Here is a 17,479-nt window from a genome sequence, read left to right on the forward strand (position 1 = left end):
GTGTTGTAGATGCACATTACAAGGGTTGGACGCAGGTTAAAAATAATACATAATAATATATACAAATAAATATAAAGGTGGAAGCTCAGTTATAACTTTTGTTAATATTATATTCAATTAATAAAATTTTCTTAATTTAAAAATTTTTTTATAGATATTTAATATAAATTTTAGTATTAAACACATTATAATGTACCGTACAGCAAAAGAAAATATTTTTTCAGAATTTTTAACCACAAAAAACAAAAATCCTAACCTCAATAAAATTAGTTTTTAATTACTACTTAGGCATAACCGCACAACCAGAAAACTATATAATTACATGTTACTGCATAATATGACATGATATTAACAAAAAAGTGTGTTCGAATTCCGAAACAAAGCACCTAACTCTTGCCGTTCTGCCCTCCCCCTCCTCTTACCAAGAAAACTAATGACAATAGCCGCTTTTTATAAATTACAAGTTTAAATATATTTCCCAGTCACAAAAATATGCTGTTACATACATACACATATTGATTTATATAATACATATTTTTTTGAACAATTTATAGTTAGCGCCAAATAATTACTTATGTAATGCATTACAAATAATTTCGGTTATATAATTAAAGCAATAAATAAATTATGGTGGAAAGTTCTTTGTTCCTTGTTCGTTTAGATACGTTTTTTGGAATGAATGGTTCTTTTTTCGTTTTATTTTCATACAAAATATACCGTTATTTTTTATATGTCACTGCAACGCTGTTTACTATTTTATAGAAATGTTATATTTAATTATTTTTAGTTAAAAAAATGTTTTCAAAACCAGCTTATTGCGTTTAAGGTCACAATGAATTTGAGTAAATAAAATTGAAAAAAAAAATTATGTTTACTCCAATACCATCTGCTTTAGTGAATTTATAAAATTCTACCTGGTACTAACTAATCTTTATAAGATCTGTTTTTAAATATGTTTTCTGCTGCTATGATTTGTTATCTTTAAAAAGCTATTTTTTCATGTTATAAGTGTTTGTAGGTACATTTTTGTTATTGCAGCACAAAATATTGAAAAACTTAAACTTCGTTGAACAGCAGTCGAAAGTTGGTTTGCGTTTCAAAGGCCTCCTATTTGTTGTAGTACATGTCACAATCAAACGATTTATGTGGAGCTAAACGTTTCATACACATTCGCACCGAATACTTTGCTCTTTTCATCCACCAAATAGAAAGTGATCAGCGAGGTGGCTAAATTCTGTGGACGCGATTTTTCATCAAAACCTTGCGCTGTTAAACCACTTACAACCGGTATAAGTTTAGCTAAAGCCATTTCTATGCTATTTATGCTGAGCACACTATTTGCGGCTAACGCATCGCCACCATCGCCATTTGGTTTGCTTTTATTTTCTTCATTGGTTGCACTTTTTTGCGCTTGTGTTAATGTTTCACCCATACTTTCGGCAATGGCATCTACTGTTAACGAGAATCCACGGCAGATGCTGTTTGAGCACACACTGGCAGCATCGTCGCTCTCCAGCAAGTCCAAGGTTTCATTGTACATTTTCTGCAGCAGTGGTCCTACTGTATTGTATTCTGGTACTTGCGGTGGCAGCAAATATGTTGCCATTTTTGCATTGGGATCACCAACATCGCTGTTGATTGCCATTTGTAGTGTCCAGAAGAGTTGTTCGATATCTGAGAGACTAAAGCGTTTCATCAGCGGTAATGTCTTCATAACAACAAGCACTTTTGCACGTATCACACGTATTAGCTCACTTAAGCCACCATCATGTATGAAATAACCAATGAGTGAGAGATACTGCTGTTTCAGTTCTTCCGCGATCTGTTTTCTTTCCATGGTGACGTCCTGGTATAAGTAGCCACCGAGCAAGTTCATTTGTACACGCAAGGCAATGACTAGCATTGATGAGGCGTAAATAAATGTTGTGAGACGCGTGAAGGCGACAATCTTCATTTCTTCCCATAATTCTAGTTTATTAGTTGGATTCTGACGTAGTTGTTCGAGCAATGCGTCGGTATTGCATTCACGTATTATGGCTGCATACAATTCGGTGCCCATACCAATGATTACCTTATTACAGGTATGTTCTGTTGTCTCAAAATGTTGCATACGCCTTGTCTTTTCGAAAAACTCGCGTGCTTGTCGCTTTTGATATTCGATAAGCTTTTTCTGTGCATATTTGATGGCTACGTATGTGCCTCCAACTACAACGCCTGTAACTATGAATTTCCGACGGTGTCGTGTAACAAAATCTCGAAGTCTACCGAACATTTTTAGTTGTTGGTGAGCTTGTAACGATGTTCCGAAAATACTTCAAATATCTCCTTTTGCTGGAATGGAAATGAGCGCTTTTGTCATATCATAAAATCTAAAGTAGTGTACAAAGTGCAGCGGGTCTTTAAAACGATTTAACATTGAAGGGAACCGGTTAAGATTAGATTATCTCACTTTCTTTAAACCACTTTTGATGGTTATCCACCCATTTTGTACACTCAAATCAATACAAATACTACTTACTTTGATTTTATTTGGTTAGTATAGTTTTACAATTGTTTCGTTGCCTCCTTCTTTCACTGCCCACACATTTATCGTCTCATTACTAGAAATATTTAATTATTCATATCGTTTATTGATTGGCACTGATTTATTTGCTTCTTGAAGCAATGCTATGTGTACATACAGATATACAGCACTTGTATCGTCAGACTTTATGTGAAATGTTGTACTTCTTCCAAAGGATTACTTAATGCAATATTATTTCATAAAGTATTTCTTTAAAACTGAAGTAAATCAGTAAAGTGCGAAGTCCGATGTTTATTTATTCAATAAGTTGAAAACCAGCAGAGCGAAATATCTTCCACTGTCAAACAATTGGTCAGGAATTGAAATAATAACAACAAAAAACAAATGACATTTCTTTCAATTTTTTTTCTACTGAATTGGAAAAAAGTCAGAGTTGCTTCAAAAGCTTAACCTTTCGGATACCGCTGGAAATAATTCCGTAATAACTTTATTCGCATTACTACACAAGGGTTAAGTATTTTGACAGTTGAAACAACAAGTAGGGGGTGTAAATAGATAAAACTTAATCATATCTTAAGTGGTAAATAAATATAATTTAAGTAAATAAGCAATTAACGTTGAACAAAGAGTTTTATCAATATCACGGCATAGTTAAAGATACACTTGAAGGCATCAGACAATATGGCTCAACCGCAAGTCAAATCTGAAGCAGCTGTCGAGGTAGCTAACAAGAAGTTAATTATAGTAACTGGATTTGGCCCATTTGTTGGACACGAAGACTTGAATGCCAGTTGGGAAGCTGTACGTCTCTTACCAGATGAGCTTACTTGGCATGGACACCATTTTAAACTAGATAAACGTGAAGTACAAGTAGAGTATGAAGCGGTGGACAAAGCTGTCGATGAAATATGGTCACACAACCCAGAGGTAGGAAAAATCAATCTTTATATTTATTGCAAAAATGTAACATTTATATTTTAAAAGCTTGTTATACATTGTGGAGTGCATGGCAGTGCAAGTTGCATTCATGTTGAGAAATTGGCTTATAACCATAAATTTACACGACCGGACTATGCTCGCCAACATCTACCAAAAGCTTCAGCATGCTTGGTGAATTGTCACTCCACTATTGACGATAATCACACTTTACATTGTGGCTTAGATGTGGACAAAATCGTTCAAGTAGTTGCTGAATCATGCGAGTGTACTCCAACTGCTATCAATGACGCGATACAGAGTACTTTCAATGTTGAACCGGAAACATTAACGGTCCTCAAAAGCTCTGATGATGTCGGTAATTATTTGTGTGGATACATATATCTAAAATCTCTCGATAGAAATAAGGATCGCACATTATTCATACATGTACCACCTGTAAATTGTCCATTCACATCAGAAGAGACGAAGGAGGTTGTGTTGAGAATAATTGAAGAATGCATTCGTCAAGTTACGGAAAACAAGAATAAACTTTGCTGATGCAAAGATATGCTTATATAGCCTTTTTAATCTTTTGTGTCTTACGATTTTATTAACATGATAAAATATAAAAGTTTGTAATTTATATAATCTAGCTAAGTACTATAACTCATTTGCATATCAATTTACTAATATGTATGTTTTACTAATTTTACAAATATATTGAAAAATATTTAATAAAATGTTAGTTATTTTATTTTTTGTTGTGGTCAGCGATATATGTAAATTTAACTAGTAGAATTGTAAACACTTTTTTTCGGAATTTGAAATGATTGGCAGCATTTAAATCCTAAATCCACATGTAACTTGGCAGTACTAAATATTGTTATGGTTTTTCCTTTTCTATTTTCACACTCCGTAAATAATTTTTACTGAAAATACCTTCAAAGAGTTTGGTATTTATAAAAATCTGTAAAATATTATTTAAAAATGACGCGGCACGCTCGCAACTGCACCGCCGGTGCTGTGTATACATACAATGAAAAGCGACGTGATGCTGCTGAATCAGGCTATGGCACCAACGCACAACGCCTTGGTAAAGACTCAGTGAAGTCCTTCGATTGTTGTTCTTTAACTTTACAACCTTGTCGGAATCCAGTGATAACTAAAGAAGGCTACCTCTTCGATAAGGAAGCCATTTTGCAATATATAATTACAAGGAAAAATGAATACAGTCGTAAACTGAAGGAATACGAACGTTTGCGACGGCTCGAGGAGACCGAGAACGCGCAGGAGTTAAATCTTAAGCAACAAAAATGCATTGAAAAGTTTGTTAACGCTGGCAAACCAGTCAATGAGAGTGCCAACGATAAAAAATTAGCTGACGTTATAACGATAACTCCAAGCACATCGGCAGCTGCCGTAGCTGCGGCCGGCGGCTCCATCTCTAACATGACCAATGGCAATGAAAAGAAGTTACCTAGTTTCTGGGTGCCATCCGAGTGTCCAAATGCTGGTGTAGCAAAGGCCAAAAAGCCTGATTCAACTATTTATTGTCCAGTCTCGGAGAAGCCATTAAAAGTAAAAGATTTAATAAATGTAAAATTCACACTACTCAAGGATGGTGATAATAGTCGTTCGCTTATAGCAAAAGAAGCGCGTTACATGTGTCCCGTAACACACGATATACTCAGCAATGCTGTACCTTGCGCTGTGCTGCGCCCAACGTATGTAGCAATTGTATGATATACAATATAAGTATTTTACTAATAAGTCATTTACTTTTCAGTGGCGATGTGGTTACTATGGAATGTGTAGAGAAATTAATTAAGAAAGATATGATACATCCATTGACGAATCAGAAGTTAACGGAAAAGGATATTATACTCTTGCAGAGAGTGTGTTTGCGAATAGTTGTTTAGTGTCATACATATGTAACATGAAAATATTTTTTCTATTTATAGGGTGGTACCGGCTATGCGATGACCAATGACAATTTAAATGCCAAGGAAAAACGTCCAATGTTGCAGGTTTAGAATATTTTTTATATAAGATTAGCGAGTTAATATTTTTAGTAGCTTGTGTTCAATAAAAAAACTCCACAATTAATATTTTATATAATATGTCTTCAAGTTTTGAAATTAAAGAAAATTCATATTCACGTTAGAAATGAATACATATACATTTCTAGCTGTAGATAAAAAATCACACTTGTTTTATGTTTCACTTATCTTTGCATTTGGCCTTAACCTAAATAAATGCTGCACACTTGAAATATTTTCTAAGTTCATTGACTGCGATAGGTAACAGAACTATCGGTCAAACCAACTACAAGATAACAGCATCCATCAATGCCAAGTATAAAGTCAACAAACGATATTAAAAACGCAATACGTTCAAAGGTACAAGTGTCAATGGCGACCTTCTACTCAATCGCATATAAAAGCGCTGAAATGCTACAGAGACATTAGAAAGCAAGCAATTGCAAGCGCGTACAAGAAAGTGCATAATTTGATTAAAAAACTAAAAAAAATAAGTGTTTTTATATAAGCAAAAAATAAATCCTTAAAATGCAAACAACTTTTGTGAAAATCATCTCACTTTTGGCACTCATCATTACTCACACTCAAGCAGTGTCATACAAGGAGTGCAAAAATGCCGCTGAAGGCACATTTGTGGCCATCGAGAACGATTGTCTATCCTACATTTACTGTTTGGGCGATGAGTCCTTCACCGATCTGTGTCCTGTCGGCACCTACTTTGATGTAGAGCAACAACAATGTGCTATAGATGATGATGGTTCCAAGTGCACAAGTTCGAAAGCGCAGCCCGCAGCAGAGGTGCAACAACAGAGCGTTTTACCAGCGCAAGCGCCTGGTGAGTATACCGCCACTACGACAATTGGCACGACAACAAGCGGCTTGTTGTTGCCAAGCACTTTGTCAACACACCCACAATGCAAAGCCACGGTAGATGCGTATTTTCCATACCAACAGCGCTGTGAGTACTACTATCGTTGCATGAGCGGCTATTTGAGCATTCAGCGCTGCAGCCTCGGTTACGGCTGGGATTATCTGCAGGAGAAGTGCATGCCACTCAAAGAGGCGCAGTGTTTTAAGGCGGCGCGCGCGCATGCGTTTAGGTTTTAAATAATTTTTTGTAATTTTAATTTTAAGTGTTTTGTTTTTGTGAATAAACATTGGAAATGTGCATGTGTTTGTGTGTTTTTAATTCCATTTCGCTCGAAAGTATGCTAATGTTAATAAACTATATTGAGTCTGAGAACGTAAATTTAATCAAAAAAACGTATATTAATCAGAGAACGTATATGTATGTATATTTATAAGTGTATATTCTCTGTCTAAAGCAACTGCTCGAGGAAGTAGCCGTTATTATTTTTTTTAGCGTAAAATTTGAAATAATGTTTAGAATTTTATGGCTTAAAATATAACGGGCTTTTGAACTTTTTTTTTTCTAGTGGACCTAATCATTGAATCCGTTTTTCGAAAAAATGGTTCGTTAGGATCGAAAAATATGACATTAAAATCATTGAAACCGTATCGAAAAAAATCGATCGAAATGAACTCACTAACCGATTTCATAAAATATTATACTTTCGGCGGCTCATAGATATCCGTTGGTGAGTGAGTCTTTATGTAAACCATCGCTGATGAGACACTAAATTTTGTTTTAAAATGATATTTTAGAGACAAGAGACAAAAAATCACTAACAAAAAACAATTATGTACATATGTATAGGTGAAGGGTTTTTCAAAAGGGACGCTACATTTTCACCGCTCTTTTGGCATTTCTCTTAAGTAAGGTTTGCTATTTCATACTGGAATGATATACGATCTAACGACGAGTCGAAATTATTAAAATTTACTACCGAAATTCGAAGTCAGTGGCCTCAACGTTAAGAGCGCTGCGTCCAATTTATTGCCGTTCTTATTTCTGACTAATTTCTGGCTGAATGGCTTCGTCAATAAGCAAAATATGCGCGATTGGTCAGGCAGCAATCCACACGTACTCCATGAGTCATCATTGCATCCCGAAAAAATTACGGTTTGGTGCAATTTAAGGGCCGGCGGCGTCAATGGGTCGCACTTCTTTCGTGATGATCAAGACATGGACGTTATTGTGAATGGGAATCACTACCACGCAATGATAACTGACTCTGTTTGACCCGAATTGGATGATATGGACTTGGACAATATGTGGTTCCAACAGCACGGCGCCACTAGCTACACAGCGAATGTCGCAATAGATTTATTGAAAACCAAGTTTGGTGAACGTGTTTTTCCACGAAATGGCCCAGTCAATTGGCCGCCTCGGTCGTGCGAATTGACGCCGTTAGACTATTTCCTGTGGGGCTACATCAAGTCTATTGACTATGCCAACAAACCAGCGATGATTGATGAACTTTCGTACGAATATCGGACAGGAAACGATTTATGGTTTATGCTTGAAAACAGTATTAAATTGAGTTCAGCGTCTGGACTTTTGCAGACGTGCCCATTGTGGCCATGCAAATGATGTCGAGTTACATACACAATGGCATCGAATGTACTTTCACAGGAATAAAGTATTTCACATTGTTCACCGGTAACTGCAACAGAACATATATACGATGAGATTTCTATAACAAGTAGCTTAACTAACGCAATTGTAATCATTTCAAATATTTACGGAAACAAAACAAACAGCTCAAACAATTTCATTTATCAAAATTGTCGACAAAGCAGTTTTGTCTTTTCACATTGTGGTAAAGCAGTTTATCGATCGAATTCGAAAATTTATCGATCGAATTCGAAAATTTATCGATCGAAAATCCTTTTCGAACTGATTTCGAATTCGCTGCGGACTTTTACTAAATGGACTGAAAATATTTGGCCTAAAAATTTAAAGAAAGTTATTCAATGAAAATACGGCTTAATTTTTCAACAGAATTTCCAACTAGAGTATTGCTTTTGTTGTAACGGTAGCATGTTCGAGGCCTTCCAAAAAATTGTTTGACTTCCTATCTTGATCACTTTATGTCAATCAAATCTTTTTCGAACGTGCTACTTTTTGAGTCTAAGAAGGAAGAAAATGATCGATAGCAATTTTTAAGATTTTTGGTATTTTTATCTCTTGTGGCTTTCCTGCATGGTGTTAATCATTTAGGCTAGTACGACGAAATACAGATTTGTCGAAACACTTATCAAGCCATTGTTTTGCATCGACGATTTTTTTCATAAGTTACAATGTTTTCTTGAAACACGAAATTCACAATTCTCAACACTTTGAGACCAATAACAGGACAACTGTTGGAGCAAATGTCATGAAATGTTGACAGTGTTCTAGGTTAAGGTGAATGCACTGAGCTAAGTATATTTTTATACTCTCGCAACAAAGTTGCTAGCAACAAAGTTAATTATTTTGGGAGAGGTGGGCGTGGCGCTGCCCCCAAATAGGTTTTTTGTACATATCTCGCAAACCAATAAAGCTATATAAACCAAACTTGCTGCAGTCGTTTTTTTAGCCACTTCTTAATACAGTCCAAAAATGAAAGAAATCGGATAATAACCATGCCCACCCCCCATACAAAGGTTAGGCCGAAAATTACTAAAAGTGGGTTAACTCACTAACGAAAAAAGTCAGAAACACTAAATTTCACATAAGAAATGGCAGATGGAAGCTGCCTTCAGATTTGTTTACAAAATGGAAAATGGGCGTGGCGTCGCCCACTTATGGGTCACAAACTATATCTCAAGAACTATTCGACCGATTTCAATGAAACTTGGTTTGTAATAGTTTCCTTACATCCCAAATATATCTTGTGAAAATAGGCCAAATCGCTTCACAACCACGTCTACTTCCTATATACCAGAACTTAGAAGACGATCTGAATCGTTTAGATTACAATATATAAAGTAAGCACTAGTGAAGATATCGGTGCGGATCTTTGCATAAATACTATGTTTATAGTGTGGCAGCCCCATTCTAAAAATCGACGAAATCGGACCATAGGTTTTTAAGGCCCCATATATCGAACACGAGAACCTCGATGCTTCTAACCTAATATTATGGTTTCCAACTTTCAATGGACTTTATACAATATATATGACGAATATGTGGGTCAAATTGTGTATTATATAATATTAATTAAGTTAAATAAATAAATTGCGAGGGTATAAAATGTTCGGTTACACCCGAACTTAGCCCTTCCTTAATTGTTTTCTATTGTAAATAATTCTCATTACTTTGAGACCAATAACTGGAGAACGGTTGTTGCAAATGTCATGAAACGTTGACAGTCTTCTAGGTTAAGGTGGATGCACTGAGCCAAGTATATTTTTTATTTTTGGTTTATGGCGCGATATCCCTTATAACATTTACTCAAAGACAGTCGTGTAACCATTTTCCATCTCTTGAACCATCTTAAAATCAGACGGCTTCTTTATATGCAATACCGCTGGTTCCCTGTAGTCGGAGGACGAGGACAACATACAGGTGATCTTACAAAATTTTTGAAATAGAGTTTTGAAATCAGTTTCACGATCGATTTTTGACACTTTTATACTTATTTCAAGTTTTATTACATTGTTGTTTATTTTTATTACACATTTGCTGATTTTCTTCATATTCTTCTTAAGTCATATTTTCAATATTTTTTTATTTATGTAAGTTTTATAGAGTTTCGCTTAAGTCAAACTATTTTTCTTCCAACAACTTTTTATTTAGCAAACTTTGTATATATTCCAGCATAGAAAATACAACAAACAATATAATTATTATTGTTATTTCAGTTATTTATTGCGCCGTTTGGAAAATGTACTTTCGAACACTTTTAACAGACAGTTATCGAACGCATCAATGTACGCAACAAATAACTACAGACAACTTTCGAACGAAAATTGTTTATTTTCGCGCCTAAAAACTAAACTAAAGCGCCCGTTTTGGAGAAAACAAAAAAATTTAATAAGAAAGTGAAATTCAACACAGCTGATCGGCTATCAATGGAATGTTGTCAGCAAAATCAAAACAATGTTGACACAACTCAGATGGACTCAGCAGCGCGGGAATGCAATGCGGTGAGTGAATGATACAAAAAGATAAGATGCCAAAATGAACGCGATGTGCTTATCAGCCGGCTGCTCAGCATTTATCATCATCATCTGTGAGCGATATGCGACGTAGTTCGTATGAGCGCGCAACACGAGCGGCTATTTAAAGCGCGCGAATGCCATCGAAACAGCACAGTACGCCACGGCACGCAACAAGTTCAAGTGCAGTTCAACAGCTGATTTTCATACATATATAGAAAATAACAAAATATTTGAGTTATACTCTTTTTTTGTTAAGCATACACCTTTTACTGAACTCATTTCACTCACTCACAACCGAAGATGTGCGCTCAGAAGCTAAATTCTTGCTCAATTCAACTAAGCGCTATCACAAGTATACTATTGGCAACATTGTTGCTGCAACATGTTGCTGGCGCACCCGAATTTGTTTCGCACAAAGATTGCAATGATGCGGTGAAGGGCACTATTGTCGCCAATCCAGGCAATTGCAGTCAATATATCATTTGTGATGGGCTGCGTTCCACGCTCGGCGAATGTCCCGCCGATACATATTTCAATGCGAATGTCTTGTCATGCGATAAGACGTCTTTTGCCTGCAGCGGCAATAATACCAACAGCACCACCACAGCGATGACAACAACAACAACAGCACCCACAACAACAACAGTTAAAGAGGTTGCAGAGTTGACTGCCTCCAGTCATCTATTCGCCACGCGTCGTCCACTCAACACCTATCAGCGTCCGCTGGGCAATAAGCGCCCGGGCAGCACTGCTCTCTTGCAGAATCCGTCCTTGGCGTTGACGCCCACTTACGGCCGTCCCGTCTGCACCAGCTGGTACGATCAGCAATTCCCGCATCCCAACAACTGCGAATACTATTTCCATTGTGTCGGCGGCTTTCTCAGCGTGCGCCGTTGCTATTTCGGTTTTGGCTGGGACTTGGAGCGTCAGCAGTGTGTGCCCATGCAGCAGGCGAAATGCTTCCGCGCAAAGCTCGTGCGCTAGTTCGCTGCTGCGTACGCTTGTTCGGTTTTGTTTCGATTTTTTTGTTGTTGTTGACATTTTGTTTAATGCACAAATTTGTTATTTGCATGCTTTTATTATTGCGAAATGCTTTTGATGCTCTTGATGCATTACATTCACACGCCAGTGTGTTTGCGTGTCTTTATTTAGTTGTATGAAAATAATTTAAGCGTAGCATTAAGTGTTTAAAAATAACAATTAAATTGTTTAAATAAATTAAATTGTTTGTTGAAATAAAATTTAAATAATTTAAAAAAGATTTTGTGATAGAACTATTAATTATTCTATATACATTTTTGGTATAGTGGGGAGACCAGTAATAAATAGTTTTTGATACCTTGATCAATGTAACTTCACAAACTATAAAAGAGATAATATTAGAGTTACCTCTGTGATAACTTGTACTAATAATCTTTTTTAACTAGTCTATACTAGCACTTGGGCTCTCAGTAAAGTTTATCTCAGTCGACAATCCATTGTTCCAACGGGACTCACGCTATAGGGTTAAAATTTTACCTGATGCTAGCTTTAGAAGCTGAATCGAGGAGGACGAGGTGGAATCATCTCACCACTTTCTTCTAGAATGTCCCGCCTTATCGAGATCAAGAAAAATATATCTCGGATTTCACTTTTTCGAACAAGCTCGTGAAATAGCGAATATGTATGTATGTATGTGATTGGCGTTGAACCGTTTAGCCGGTTATAGCCGAATCGATGAGAGCGCGCCACTCCTCTCTTTCCTTCGCAGTTCGGCGCCAGTTGGAGATTCCAAGTGTAACCAGGTCGCTCTCCACCTGGTCCTTCCATCGGAATGAAGGCCTTCTTCGAACACTTTCAGAGCTAGAGTGTTTTCGTCCATTCGGATAACATGACCTAGCCAGCGTAGCCGCTGTCTTTTTATTCGCTGAACTATGTCAATGCCGTCGTATAACTCGTACAGCTCATCGTTCCATCGTATGCGGTATTCGCCGTTGCTAATGTTCTGAGGATCATAAATCTTGCGCAAAATTTTCCTCTCGAAAACTCCTAGTGTCGTCCGTTACTTTCCAATTATCTACTCAGTCCAAAGTAGCACCTGTTGGCAAGAGTGATTCTGCGCTGGATTACGTGGCTGACATTGTGTGTTGTTGATACTGGTTCCCAGGTATACGAAATTATCTACTATTAGCGAATATAGAAGTTAAAAATCTCTGCAGATTTGTAGTAGATACACGGCGCTTTGTTGACTTCTAATTGCCAATCTTTGGAGCACCCAGGCTTCACAAAGAACTGTCTTTTATAGTCTAAGTGTGTTTCTCTTTGGGAAACAGCCTTACAAACTAACCTAACCTAATCTAGTCTATACCGAGTTGGGGCTATCTCACGCAAAATTCCACTTTTATTTTTAGTATCATGGTAAAAGAGTTCGTAGTTCTGTATCTCCAGAATTTCAAGAACTTTATCATAATTTCTAATTTTATACAGAGACTTTTCCACAAATTATTGAAAATATAGAATTTTAAAGATAAAACTGGTCGAAACGTTTGTACTTTTGATCACATATAATATTGTAAAACAAGGCGTGTTCAAAATATAACGGAAATTCCGTTTTTTTCAATTCAATTCAATTTTCAGTTCGTCAATAAGCAAAATATGCCTTATTGGTCAGGCAGCAATCCGCACGTATTCCATGAGTCACCATTGCATCCCGAAAAAATTACGGTTTGGGTCATACTTCTTCTTTAATTAATAAAATCGACACGCTACTGTGAATGGGGTGAATGAATCGCTACCACTCAATGACATTCGAATATTTGTGGACCGAATTAGATGATATGGTCTTGGACAATATGTGGTTCCAACAGGACGGCGCCACAAGCCACACAGCGAATGTCACAATCGATTTATTGAAAACCAAGTTTGGTGAACGTGTTATCTCAAGAAATGGCCCGGTCAATTGGCCGCCTCGGTCGATTTGACGCCGTTAGAGTATTTCCTGTGGGTCTACATCAAGTTTGTTCACAGTAACTGCAACAGAACATATACATGATGAGATTCCTATAACAAGTAGCTTAACTAACGCAATTGTAACCATTTCAAATATTAACGGAAACGAAACAAACAGCTCAAACAATTTCATTTATCAAACTTGTCAAAATTGTCGACAAAGCAGTTTTGTCTTTTCACATTGTAGTAAAGCCGAATTCGAAAATTTATCGATCAAAAACCCTTTTTGATCTGATTTGGAATTCGCTGCGGACTTTTACTAAATCAACACTTTGAGACAAATAACTGGAGAACGGTTGGAGTAAATGTCATGAAAATTTCTTTTATGGCGCGATATTCCTTGCAACAAATACTAAGAGGCAGTGACGTAGTTATTTTTGAATCTCTTGAACTCTCTTGAAAGCAGACAGCTTCTTTATATGCAATATCGGTGGATCTCCGTAGTCGGAGGACGAGCACAACATACAGATGATTTAAAAAACTTTTTGAAATAGAGTTTTGAAAACAGTTTCACGATCGATTTTTTAACACTTTTATATTTATTTATTCATTCGTAGCAGCGCTTCAATTGTTGAAACACTTCTCAATATCGATTTTTGAGATAGCTTTTGGTTTTTTCAGCGATTACTTGCATGCTTGTAAAACGAGGGTCCTTTAAAGTTCTCTTTATTTGTGGAAATAGGAAAAAGTCACGCGGAGTCATCTATTGCGTATATGGTGACTAGGCCATCGTTACAGCATTCACGAATAAAACAATGAGGTGTGAGCTTTTAAAGTAATGAAAATCGCAAAGCTCATAAAAATACGTTTACCCTTAGAGACAATGACTATAGCTGAAAATTGTATCGTACTTCAGGGGTATGTACATATATCAAAATAATAAAAATAAAAAAAATTACAATTGGACTTGTGTATTTTTTTTATGAATATTAAAATTCCCGTTATTTTTTGAACACACCCCATAAAACAGAATTAAGGATAAGAATTATGGTATTACTTCTTTAGTTAAATTTTAAGTTCATATCGCGCTGTCAAACTCAAAACTGCGAGTTGCCGCAACGCCCTCGTATGAACAGGCCCTAAGCAGTACTTGCATATTACTCATACGCCGTGGTATTCAATAAATATGTATTTATATTTATAATGTGGACGACTAATAAATATCTGTTATTTAAAGAATATGGAATTTTAAGTTTTTTATGTATATGTAACGGGTGATTTTTTTGAGGTTAGGATTTTCATGCATTAGTATTTGACAGATCACGTGGGATTTCAGACATGGTGTCAAAGAGAAAGATGCTCAGTATGCTTTGACATTTCATCATGAATAGACTTACTAACGAGCAACGCTTGCAAATCATTGAATTTTATTACCAAAATCAGTGTTCGGTTCGAAATGTGAAATCCGCTTTTTTATCGACAAATTTTGTTCAGCGATGAGGCTCATTTCTGGTTGAATGGCTACGTAAATAAGCAAAATTGCCGCATTTGGGGTGAAGAGCAACCAGAAGCCGTTCAAGAACTGCCCATGCATCCCGAAAAATGCACTGTTTGGTGTGGTTTGTACGCTGGTGGAATCATTGGACCGTATTTTTTCAAAGATGCTGTTGGACGCAACGTTACGGTGAATGGCGATCGCTATCGTTCGATGCTAACAAACTTTTTGTTGCCAAAAATGGAAGAACTGAACTTGGTTGACATGTGGTTTCAACAAGATGGCGCTACATGCCACACAGCTCGCGATTCTATGGCCATTTTGAGGGAAAACTTCGGAGAACAATTCATCTCAAGAAATGGACCCGTAAGTTGGCCACCAAGATCATGCGATTTAACGCCTTTAGACTATTTTTTGTGGGGCTACGTCAAGTCTAAAGTCTACAGAAATAAGCCAGCAACTATTCCAGCTTTGGAAGACAACATTTCCGAAGAAATTCGGGCTATTCCGGCCGAAATGCTCGAAAAAGTTGCCCAAAATTGGACTTTCCGAATGGACCACCTAAGACGCAGCCGCGGTCAACATTTAAATGAAATTATCTTCAAAAAGTAAATGTCATGAACCAATCTAACGTTTCAAATAAAGAACCGATGAGATTTTGCAAATTTTATGCGTTTTTTTTTTTAAAAAAGTTATCAAGCTCTTAAAAAATCACCATTTATGTATGTATATTCATTGCCGAAAAAATATAATAATTTTTATTTATTTTTTTAATTAGAAAAAAAAAAAGCATTTTACATGCCCCTTTGACACAATTTCCAATGAATATATTTGTTTTTGCATTTGTTCATATTTATTATTCCAATTTCTTAGCATTCCTGCTGCATAATGCGACGAAATCATTTGCATGCAAACTTTTCATAGACGACAGCGATTAGAGGAGTGAAATGCAATTTATAATTTTCGCCGCCATGACTAATGGGCAGCGAATACCTTCGCGTACATGTGTCTCTCTCTCTGGGCAACAACTGACCAGACTAATGGCAAAAACAACAACAACAACAAAAACAAATATTTGTTGTAAGCAGCCACACAACAAGAATTGCTCGTGGATAAAGTGCCTGGCAAAGGCTGTGAAATCAAAATAAATCACAACAATAAATTCGTGGCTGGCCAAAAAGTACAATTCTGCAAAATAAACCAACAAGCATGCATTTAAAGCTGAATGTATGTATGTGTGTGGAGCGAACTGCCTTGCATTGGCGGCGGCGACACTTCTGCTGCCTAATGCTCCTGGTGTTGCCGCCGCAAACTAGTCAGCCAGCCCTGACGGCCCAGTTGGCCACTTAGACAGCCGACCGACTGGCCAGCCAGCCAGCTAGTCAGCCAACTAAACATGCACACACACATACATATGTGAGCGTTGCGGCCAGCCTAGATCGACCGATCAACGCCCTGTCAGCCACCTCCATCCATTCATTTCCATTTGTATGTGTCACACGGCTGCTGTGGTCAACCCAAAAGCAAACACACACACACACTCGAACACACGTGCACAGTTATGCTATGCCTGCTTGTATGCGCAATCGATCAGGCGAACGAGCAGACAAGTAGCCAATCTTTTAGGCCAACTGGTGTGCAGATTCTTCAACTGGGGCTGTCGTGTCGGCTCTAAGTATATTTGTAGGCACATATTTTATTTTGGCCACAATTCAAGCATACTCAACGGCAAAATGTAAATAAGTAACAACAATAACAACAACAACAGCGTTGAATCGGAGAAAATCCGCATTGTAGCCGCTCATTTGTGGTTGGAATAGTGCAGTTCTTGCCTACAGTACTCAGCGCTAGGTAAACATGGGCATTTGTCTATAAACATGTATATATATTTGTTTGTTGGTGTGTTCGCACTTAGATTCCCGCTGCAAAAGTGTATTGTAAATTAATTTCACTTGTCCTCTCCATTGTTGTTGTTGCTGTATAAAATTCATTTTTGTATAATTATTTCGCAATCAAAATGCACTGACAACAACGGCAGCAAAAACAATAACAACACTGCAACTAGTTAGGAAATTTAGGAAAGAAATGAATATGAATGCAGAAAACAAATAATAAGAAATTGAATGAAGTGACAGAAAATATGTTGAAATTTGTTGGATTGCTAATTATGCGAAAATACAATATGTATACCACATATACGAGGTGTGTTCAAAAAATAACGGGAATTTTGAAATTTCAAAAAAGCTCACACTTTGTTGTTGTTGTCGCTTGTTGCTGTAACAACGCCTCAGCCTCCATATTGGCTTTTTCCCATTTTCCAAAATTAAAGTCAACCTTAAAGGACCTTCGTTTTACAAGTATACGAGAAATCGCTGAAAGAATTAAAGGCTAATCCAAAAATCGAGTTCGAGAAGTATTTCGAAGTTGCGCTGGGGACTATTTGACGGCAACAGCATTAATGTAGACGCTTGAATAAATAGTTTTCCAAATAAACGGAAATTCCCGTTACTTTTTGAACATACCTCC

The 17,479-nt window shown here is 36.8% G+C and overlaps 5 protein-coding genes across 5 annotated transcripts; 4 read left to right on the top strand and 1 right to left on the bottom strand.

Moving 5' to 3' along the window:
• Positions 1-447: 447 nt before the first annotated feature.
• On the bottom strand, positions 448-2,884 carry LOC105221248 (peroxisomal biogenesis factor 3). Its single transcript, XM_011198063.3, has 3 exons — positions 2,682-2,884; positions 2,519-2,600; positions 448-2,331 (listed from the first exon to the last, which is right to left on the bottom strand). Exon 3 carries the CDS (start codon positions 2,270-2,272, stop codon positions 1,142-1,144), a length of 1,131 nt encoding a protein of 376 aa, XP_011196365.2. The 5' UTR covers positions 2,273-2,331; positions 2,519-2,600; positions 2,682-2,884; the 3' UTR covers positions 448-1,141.
• Positions 2,885-2,963: 79 nt separating this feature from the next.
• Positions 2,964-4,182, top strand: Pgpep1_1 (pyroglutamyl-peptidase 1). Its single transcript, XM_011198084.3, has 3 exons — positions 2,964-3,104; positions 3,176-3,451; positions 3,509-4,182. Exons 2-3 carry the CDS (start codon positions 3,206-3,208, stop codon positions 3,998-4,000), a joined length of 738 nt encoding a protein of 245 aa, XP_011196386.2. The 5' UTR covers positions 2,964-3,104; positions 3,176-3,205; the 3' UTR covers positions 4,001-4,182.
• A 111-nt stretch (positions 4,183-4,293) lies between these two features.
• Positions 4,294-5,560, top strand: LOC105221270 (nitric oxide synthase-interacting protein homolog). The gene is made up of 3 exons (XM_011198095.3): positions 4,294-5,166; positions 5,229-5,337; positions 5,404-5,560. The coding sequence occupies exons 1-3, from the start codon at positions 4,430-4,432 to the stop codon at positions 5,473-5,475; spliced, it is 918 nt and encodes a 305-aa protein (XP_011196397.2). The 5' UTR covers positions 4,294-4,429; the 3' UTR covers positions 5,476-5,560.
• Positions 5,561-5,781: 221 nt separating this feature from the next.
• LOC105210654 (uncharacterized) lies at positions 5,782-6,651 on the top strand. The gene has a single exon (XM_011181744.3). The coding sequence runs from the start codon at positions 6,010-6,012 to the stop codon at positions 6,586-6,588; it is 579 nt and encodes a 192-aa protein (XP_011180046.2). The 5' UTR covers positions 5,782-6,009; the 3' UTR covers positions 6,589-6,651.
• Positions 6,652-10,182: 3,531 nt separating this feature from the next.
• On the top strand, positions 10,183-11,720 carry LOC105210662 (uncharacterized). Its single transcript, XM_011181751.3, has one exon. It carries the CDS (start codon positions 10,831-10,833, stop codon positions 11,512-11,514), a length of 684 nt encoding a protein of 227 aa, XP_011180053.2. The 5' UTR covers positions 10,183-10,830; the 3' UTR covers positions 11,515-11,720.
• The last annotated feature ends 5,759 nt before the right edge of the window (positions 11,721-17,479 follow it).

Source organism: Zeugodacus cucurbitae, chromosome 4, assembly GCF_028554725.1.
Source record: "Zeugodacus cucurbitae isolate PBARC_wt_2022May chromosome 4, idZeuCucr1.2, whole genome shotgun sequence".
NCBI classification, from domain to species: Eukaryota; Metazoa; Arthropoda; class Insecta; order Diptera; family Tephritidae; genus Zeugodacus; species Zeugodacus cucurbitae.